This window comes from Cynara cardunculus, assembly GCF_001531365.2.
Source record: "Cynara cardunculus var. scolymus isolate 2C chromosome LG 9, CcrdV1, whole genome shotgun sequence".
NCBI classification, from domain to species: domain Eukaryota; kingdom Viridiplantae; phylum Streptophyta; class Magnoliopsida; order Asterales; family Asteraceae; genus Cynara; species Cynara cardunculus.
The window spans coordinates 15,483,905-15,493,184 of NC_037536.1; the positions used below are offsets into that span (position 1 = coordinate 15,483,905).

The following is a 9,280-nucleotide window of genomic DNA, read 5'->3' on the forward strand; positions in this document are numbered from 1 at the left end:
CGTTAAAAGATTTCATTTTTGTAATTTAAATTATATATATATATATATATTAAAAGAACAACCAATAATGATAAGGTAGATTCATATATCAAAGATAATATTGATTCTTATTAGTTTAATATATAAATGTGATCATCGACTCATTTAGCTAACTTTAATAATTTTAAAAAGGATTATTGTCACCATGCAACGCATGGTGTCAAACACTAGTTATTCATCAATATTTAATGTATTATCGATTTTACTTATATATTTAATAAAAAATAAAAAAATAGGTATATGCGCATTTAAATCCACTTGGCAACACATGAGCCCATAAGGACCGTGACAGTTAAACTCCATGGGCTAGGCCTAATATTTAAAATTAAATTAAATAAATTACAGTTTTAGTCCCTATGGTTTGTTAAGTATTATTATTTTTGTCCTTATACTTTTTAAAATCACAATGTTCATTCATATGGCTTAGAATTCCTTCTTGTTATCGTCCTTATAATTTACAATTTATTATTGTTTTTCATTTATGATTTATGTTGTTATTTTCGTATTTCATATTTCAAGGTGTTTTTTGTACACTGAACAAAATAAAACAGAACATAAATCATCGTTCCACGTTTAACATGATTTTTATGTAGAATAAAATGGAACATACGTGTTCCGTAACGACCCTATGGAACAATGTGGAATAAACGTATATTTTATTAATATAATTTAGAAAAAACTTAAATCTCTTTTAAAATATCAAATATGTCCCGTTCTTTATATTTTATTTATCATATTTGATATCTTTAAACTTTCACTTTATAATTCTCAAAATGTTGATTTTATAAGTTTTATAAATTTTGGTTCATTCATGTAATTTATTAAATACTAATAATAATGAAAAAAATATAGAAAATATACAAAATAAAATTTAAAAGTTAATATACTTCATATTTTGGTGTTATTTTAAGCGTATTTATAACACCTCCAAAGCACAAAACAATGGACTGACCCAATAACTTCGAATCCAACTTAAAATCATGGTGAAAGTTATTAATAACCCACTACTTGAGACTTATAAGGAGCTAACAATTTTCACATTCTATCTATGTGAGACGAGTTGTTACAGACTCCTCCACTTAAACTTCTGACGTCCTTGTCAGGTCTATCCAAAATCTTTCTTTTTGTCATTGACAATGTGAGATTCGCCTAAGATGTTACAAACACTCCTTCTCGATGAACCCGATGAGGTTTACCCCACCATCCCGATGGTACAAAGATCGACTCTAATACCATTTATAACATTCCCAAAGCCAAAAGCAATAGAATGACCCAATAACTTCTAATCCAACTTAACAATATGGTGGAAGTTATTGGTAACTCACTACTTGAGACTTATAATGAGCTAACAATTTTCATCTTCTATCTATGTGGGACGAGTTGTTACATTATTAACGAAATTTTCTAATACTAAATTTTGTTATAGAAAATATTTATTTTACTATAATTTAATAAATTACATAAATCAATCAAATTACATAAAAAAGTATAAACAATTCATTAAGGGTAAATTGATCATTTTATCAGTCATGTCTTATGACTTATCCACTTCTATCTTACTAAATACTGAACAATTGCTATGTACTTCTGTCATCTTCTTTCATGTATTATCCAGACACCAAACACAACCTAAAAATTAACATAACAAACAAAAATAATAATTAATTACAAACGATAGGGATAAAAACTACGGTTTAAAAAACACAGAGACAAAAATCACAAACTTTTCATAAATCATAAGGACTAAAAACGTAATTCAGTCAATTAAATTTCTTCATATCCGGTTGTCTTTTTAAATTATATTTGTTTATTACACTGCATTTATTTCACATAATAAAATAAATAAAATTAAATGAAATATAAACTTCAATCTTACGGTTCAAGATTCTTCAATATCCGCTTGTTTTCAACTTTGAAAGAATTCTTTCCGATAAATGGGTAGACATTGAATTCATCAACTAAAAAGCAAAGCAAATGGTTGCAGTATTTGATGGAGTTTTTCGATAAAGAAAAGCAAAAAAGGTGAAGAAAAGATCGAGGCTTTATTTGATTCTGTGTTGATCAAAAGGCTTTTGAATAGGGTTTTGATTGAAAACTGAAGATGGGTTATGATTTTTATGTGCTCTGTTTCCTCAATCTCAGTTGCCATAAAGAAAGGTAATCTTTTATTTTATTTATTTGTGTATGAGAATAATAATAATTTTGGGTTTTCTGGGTAGTGATTCAACCATTGCGTGTTCGTATCAGCATTCAGTTTCTTGGGACTTCAATTTGAGTTTAATGAATTGTAGTTTATTTAGGGTTTTGTGGGTTGTTTTTTGTTAGGGTTTAAATTGAACAGATTTGGGTATTATCTTGATTGATTTACTACTTGTTTTGGTAAGAAATTGGGGGTTTCTAATTGGGAATTTGATTTTTTCCAAGATCTTTCAAGTTGCAGGTCAACTTGTTTAGGTTCTTGTTCAAATGAATTTGCGTATTTTTATGTGTTGATTGATCTTAATCCGCCATTGAATCGTACTTGAAAAACCCTACTGCATGTTTGTTGTGTGAGTTTAAGAGTTGAATTCTGTAGTTGTGATTTGAGGGTTATTGATCATTGGTTTTGTGGGTTAAAGATTTCTTGAAACACCCCATTTCATGTTTAATGTGTGAGTTGAAATGTTGAATTCTGTAGTTGTGATTTTGAGGGTTATTGATCATTGGTTTTGTGGGTTAAAGATTCCTTAAAACACCCCATTTCATGGTTTGATGTGTGAGTTGAAATGTTGATTTCTGTAGTTGTGATTAGAGGTTATTGATCATTGGTTTTGTGGGTTAAAGATTTCTTGAAAAACTGTATATTTATGTTTGATGTGCGAAATTAGGTGTTGAATTCGATAGCTGTGATTCGAGGGTTATTGATCATTGGTTTTGTAGGTTAAAGATTTCTTGAGACACCCACTTTCATGTTTGATGTGTGATTTTAAGTGTTGAATTCTGTAGTTGTGATTTGAGGGTTATTTGATCATTGATTTTGTGGGTTAAACATTTCTTGGAACACCCAATTTCTTGTTTGATGTGTGAGTTTAAGTGTTGAATTTCTATAGTCAGTGATTCGAGGGTGGTTATTGATCATTTGGTTTTGTGGGTTAAAGATTTCTTGAGCATCGGAAGCCGGTATGAGGAATAGGAATCAGAGCAGAGTACAAAATAGCAGTAGATTAAACCGAAAGTTTGGAAAATTGGTGCAGTGCCTGTGCTCGGGTGAACAATCTCGTAGCGCAGATGAGATGATCCCGTCACCAGACTCGCTAGCAACGAAAGACTACTCAGCAAGTGCTTATTCTTCTCAAGCCACAGGAGAAAACCATAGAAAACCAGATACCGGTAGTATTGAAGAAGCAGAACTATCGCTTCGCGAAAGTGGTTCTCTGAATTATGAGGTCGGTTTTCCTACCCCTTCTCTCATTTTGATTAAGAAGATCTAATCCTATTTGAATCATTCAATATTTTACGCGATTGCTGATAACCTTCTTGCACAAAGAAGCATATCTAGGATTTGGAGAACCAAATGAAACCAGTGTATCCCACTCGGAAGTAGAGTCTGGTTGTAGGATGTACGCAGATCTGTCATCCGTCCCAAAGGGTAGAGCGACTCTTTTTGTCGGTTTAGCACTTGAAAGTTTGTTTATAATTGGAACTTTGTTTATTGGAAACTGCATAAAGCAATCTACATCAACTAGAAGACTATAAATTGTTGTTTGCAAAAACTGGATCCCCACATCAACTAGATTTGGACCATTTCTCGTCCTTATATGTTGGAACCTCCCCTTCTGTTCTCAATGGCTCTTTTAAAGAGTAATCTAATGGGGTTCCACATATTCTTACATGATATCAAAGACAAAGTCTACCACTCTAGGGACACTGGAGGGCATGCACTAGAGTCTCACATCTACTAAACTTGGACATGGTGTTCTCGGTATATGTTGGGACTTCCATTCTCTCTTCAAGGGCTCTTTTGGAAAGTAATTAATGGGGTTCACAAACAGGCGGACCCAGAAAATCTTTCAAGTGGTGGCACAATTTGACTATAAAAAAGTATCTAATTTTTGTCCCACAATATTAGTATAGATTTTTTGGTTGATTGGTTCGTTCATTCTCCTTACATAGAAGAGACCTATGTTTGAGTCCAGTCTCCATATATTCTTAAAAGCACAAGATGTATATAGAAAAACGCCAAAATTTAAGCTGAAAATCAACAAATTTGACAACTGCAGACTTGAACTAGGGGGTTGGGTTCCGTGAGAATGGAAGTTATGGTGAGAAGGGTGAGAAGAGATCTCCACCCTTGGATCAATCCTAATTGAAGATCAACACTATGCAGTGCACCGAGATGCACCAGATCAATTCTTGTGATAAGTGCAATTCATGGATGGGGTGAGATTAAAAGTGATCAAGGGTCCAGATCCTTTCTTATGCTCTCAACTTAATTCCTATTCTCACACGATCCTTCGTCCTTGAACCTAGGTCTTTTATGCATGATTTGAGTAACCGACCATCTACTTCCGCTATATCCCCCCCCCCCCCCCCCCCCTTCTAAATGGGGTTAAATTATTTGAAGCATCCATTAGATCATAGATATGATTGTTATACAGGAAGCACGAGCATTGCTAGGAAGATACGAGTATCAAAAAGGAAACATAGAAGCCGCTCTTCATGTATTTGAAGGGATCGATATAGCTACCGTCACTCCAAAGATCAAAAATAGTCTTGCAAAAATAGGGGAACCTCGGAAAAGACGTTCTCATAACTACGCCATTCCACCATTATCTGCACATGCGCTCAGTTTACTTCTCGAAGCAATTTACTTGAAATCGAAATCGTTACAGGTTCTTGGGAGGTATAAAGGTACTCACTTAATTCCATATTTTAATTTAGTTTTCTCGGGTTTTTCTTTGTGCACTTACAAGATTTCAAATTTCGGTCACTTTCACCCAAAATACGTAGTCTTGAGATTCGGGATATAGTAACAATGATGTTGGTGATTTTGTCTACGAGGGTCGTGATGGTTTTTTTATATAGTTCTGGTCTTATGTAACCTTTGATTCTTTCTCACCTATGAAGAAATTGGAAATCTAGTACTTCCAAATAAATGTCCACGAAGAAAAACGGCAGACAGTCTTAGAAATGTGTAATCATTACATTTGTTAGTTAACTAACTGACAATTGTACCCTTGATAACAGTTGGAGTCCCTTTTCATAATTAAGAGTGTGTTCGTTAGTAACTTAATGAGCTTAATGAGACTGAAAGTAGGCACCTACTTTTGAAAGTAGACACTTATTTTGGGCAGTCTAAAATAGAAATGTGGACACTTATTTTGAAGCAGGTGCTTGGTAATTTTCATGGATGCCAAGAAAATTTTAAGCTCAACTGCTTTTCTCCTTTTCACGCACTTTTCACAACTCGGGGGTCTTTCCGGAAATAGCCACTCTACTTTTTGAGGTACAGGTCGGGTCTGCATACATCTTACCCCCCCTCCCCCCGACCCTACGTGGGATATACTAGGCTCGTTTGGTTTGGTTTTTCAAGAAAAAAGTTATTGATTTGTGGCGACTCATAAGTTTCCGTTAAACTTTTTGCAGAAGCTGCTCAATCGTGCAAAGTTATACTTGACGTTGTGGAATCATCGTTACCGGATGGCTTACCGGAAAACTTCGGTGCTGACTGTAAATTACAGGAGACTCTGAATAAAGCAGTCGAGTTGCTTCCTGAGTTATGGCAACTCGCTGATTCACCTCAGGAAGCGATCTTGTCTTTCCGGCGCGCACTCCTCCATCATTGGAACCTCGATGAAGAAACAATAGCAAAAATCGGAAAAGATTTTGCCGTTTTTCTTCTTTATAGTGGAGGCAAAGATGCAATCCCGCCAAATCTACGATCCCAGATGGACAGTTCATTCGTACCAAGAAATAACATCGAAGAAGCTATTCTACTTTTGATGATTTTACTAAAAAAGATTAATTTGAAGAAAATCGAGTGGGACCCGTCTGTGATTGATCATCTTTCTTACGCGTTGTCGATTTCTGGTGGGCTTGGGGCTCTAGGTAAGCAATTGGAAGAATTGCTTCCGGCGGTTATCGACAGAAAAGAACGGTACTTTCTTTTATCTCTTTGTTACTATGGAGAAGGTGACGGTTTATCGGCTTTGAATTTGCTGAGAAATATATATAAGCACGATGATCCAAATTACGTGCCGGCTTTACTAATGGCGTCGAAAATTTGTGGGGAGAATCCCGATTTTGTGGAAGAAGGCGTAAATCTTGCGAAAAGAACGATTCATTTGGGAAATAAATGCAACGCGATGGTTGGAGTTGCATATTCTTTATTGGGTATTTCGCTTTTGGAACATTCGAGATCAGCTTTGACCGATTCCGAAAGAGTTGACCAACAGTCGGAGGCGATTCAGTGTTTAGAAACCGCCGGGAGGTTGACCCGAATGGTTGACTCGAGAATCGTTTACTGTTTGAGTTTAGAAAACGCTGAGCAGAGGAAACTGGATACGGCTCTTGGTCTGGCGAAACGGTTGATTAAACTCGAAGGAGGGTCCCGCCTTCGAAGTTGGTTGTTATTGGCTCGAATCTTGTCGGGCCAGAAACTGTTTTCCGATGCCGAAACGATCGTGAACGCGGGTTTGGATCAAAGCGGAAAATGGGATCAAGGAGAATTGTTGAGAACCAAAGCCAAGCTACAATTAGCACAGGGTCAAGTAAAGAATGCCATTCATACATACACTCAACTTCTTGCTGTTCTTCAAGTTCAGAATAAAAGTTTTCGAACTCGAACTCGATCGAAGAATCTTGAGGTATTTTTAACTAATTTTTTATTCAAAAATTAAAACCCTGAAACGTTCCACGGTTCTTTGACCAACTTGTGAAGGTGCCGGGACAATATGGTAAATTACCAGACTACCCATGTCAACAATTACAACCATGAAACCTTCCACGATTCTTTGACCAACTTGTGTCCAGTCCGGTCTTGTTCGCGTACTAAACGCACCTTAACGGACAAGACTGGACAAGCTTGAGGTCTTAGGGTTTTAACTTAATATGGGTAGTTTGGTAATTTACCAATCTTGTACCATCTCCCTGACTTTTGTGTCATCTATTTTTGTCAGACAAAAAGAAACCTTTTTCTCCCACTCAGTCCCATCGTGTCCCAATCTAATATTGCGTCATACGTTGGACAACCAGTTTTTGTTCTTGTTCTGTTATGTCTTGTATTTTCCTACATACCAACTGCACTCTTAGTAACCTGAAAAGGGAACGACTCTAACGCTCCTTTAATGATTATTTGATATTTATCTTTCGAGAAAGTCGTTTCTTGATGCGAAAAGCATTGACCTTTTTTTGGTTTTCGTGTTTGACTTTTTCGGTAGGTTGGCGGTAAACATGATAAAGATTTGGAACTAGAAACATGGCATGATCTGGCTATGGTGTATATAAGCTTATCTCAGTGGCTCGATGCCGAAGCATGTCTTTCGAAATCCGAGGCTATCGATTACTACTCTTCGTCTCGATGGCATATCACCGGTACGTTCTCGTGATTCTTTCCCATCTTGTCTATTGAAAAAAATTGAATATTGGAAACAGCCTCTCTCTCTCATCTCGTACCCTGACAAAATAGGACAGGACATGCCAACTATTAAGTGATTATTAAGACATGACTAGATAGGACTGATAAAATGACCAATTAACCCCCGATGAGTTGTTTATATCTTTTCTGTATTTTGATTAATTTATGTAATTTATTAAATTATAACAAAATATATTATTAGAAAGTTTTTGTCAAGATGATAAAAATGACAACCAAAAATGTAAAGTTTATTAATTTCCAATTTTTATTTTGTACATTTTCCTTTTATTTTTAATATTTAATAAATCACATAAATTAACCAAAATATAGTGAGACGTATTTGATGTTTCGGAAGATAATTAGATTTTATTTGAAGGTATATTGGTAAAATATAGGTTTGTGTTCCACCTTGTTCCATGTGGTGGGGGTGGAACTCCAATAAGTTCCATATAAAAGTCATGCCAAACATGGAACAGTGATCCATGTTCTGGTTTGTTCGCGTACCAATATACTGAGTTTTTTTGGTTTGGTTTATCTGGTTTCGGCTAATTGCATCGATTTTGTTCTTGTTATAGGTTTGTTGTATGAAGCAAAGGGTCTCACAAGAGAAGCTCTAAAAGCTTACCAAAATTCTCTGGATATTGATCCCGGTCATGTTCAAAGTCTCGTTTCGATGGCATTGGTTCTGAGACGGGTTGGCGGAAAGTCTGGACCCGCGATAAGAAGCTTCTTGACGGAAGCATTGCGGCTAGACCGAATGAACTCGTCGGCGTGGTATAATCTTGGCCACTTCTATAAAGACGAGGGTCCTATGTTCATAAAGGAAGCGGCCGACTGTTTCGAGGCTGCTACGATACTCGAGGAAACTGAACCTGTTGAGCCGTTTAGATGACGACAATACGTTTGCCGATTTACGTACATAATAACGGGTGTAATCTTTAGAAAATAATGAAAATCTGTACCATAAATATCTGAAGAGAACAGAATGAGATCCCTTTTGCCATTTTGGTAGTTTTTCAAATGCTGATTTCACATCTGCTCCTGATAAAGACGGTCTGAATGTGATAAGTGTTGATGAAAATTGATTTTTGTCGATGTTTTGTATTAGGAATTAGATCGAGTAGAAAAAGACCAATATGCCCCTTGATTACCATACACACATACAGAACATTTGGTAAACTCAGTATAATATACTAATATATTTCTCAATTTTAATGTTTCGTTTTATTATTAATCTATGTTGATAGAATACGCTTTTTAATGGTTTTGAGAAAACGATAATGTTTTTATTTTTAAATAAAATATAAATTTAAAGAAAAAATTATCGATATTAATATCAAATTTAGTATTTAAAGTTCTGGTTTTTTATGTAACTTCTTTAATTCAATATTTTATTTATAATTTAATTTTATATTTAATAACGAAATAATTTATTTATCGTTTAATAATATAATTTTTTAAAAGATAATAATTAAGTATTTTTGTTATAACTAATCTATACTATCTTATTAAGCAAATTTAACAAAAGTCTTAAAGTCTTAAAATATTAAATGACCAAGATACCCTTTATACTAACCTTACATTACTTTTTCACACCTTCCTCTCCTCACATACACTCATCCTCTC

The 9,280-nt window shown here is 34.9% G+C and overlaps 1 protein-coding gene across 1 annotated transcript; it reads left to right on the forward strand.

Annotated features, from left to right (window-relative positions):
- The first annotated feature begins 1,930 nt into the window (after positions 1-1,930).
- On the forward strand, positions 1,931-8,675 carry LOC112518321 (protein NPGR2-like). The gene is made up of 6 exons (XM_025125970.1): positions 1,931-2,196; positions 3,177-3,464; positions 4,677-4,929; positions 5,665-6,884; positions 7,458-7,611; positions 8,230-8,675. Exons 2-6 carry the CDS (start codon positions 3,201-3,203, stop codon positions 8,544-8,546), a joined length of 2,208 nt encoding a protein of 735 aa, XP_024981738.1. The 5' UTR covers positions 1,931-2,196; positions 3,177-3,200; the 3' UTR covers positions 8,547-8,675.
- Positions 8,676-9,280: the final 605 nt, after the last annotated feature.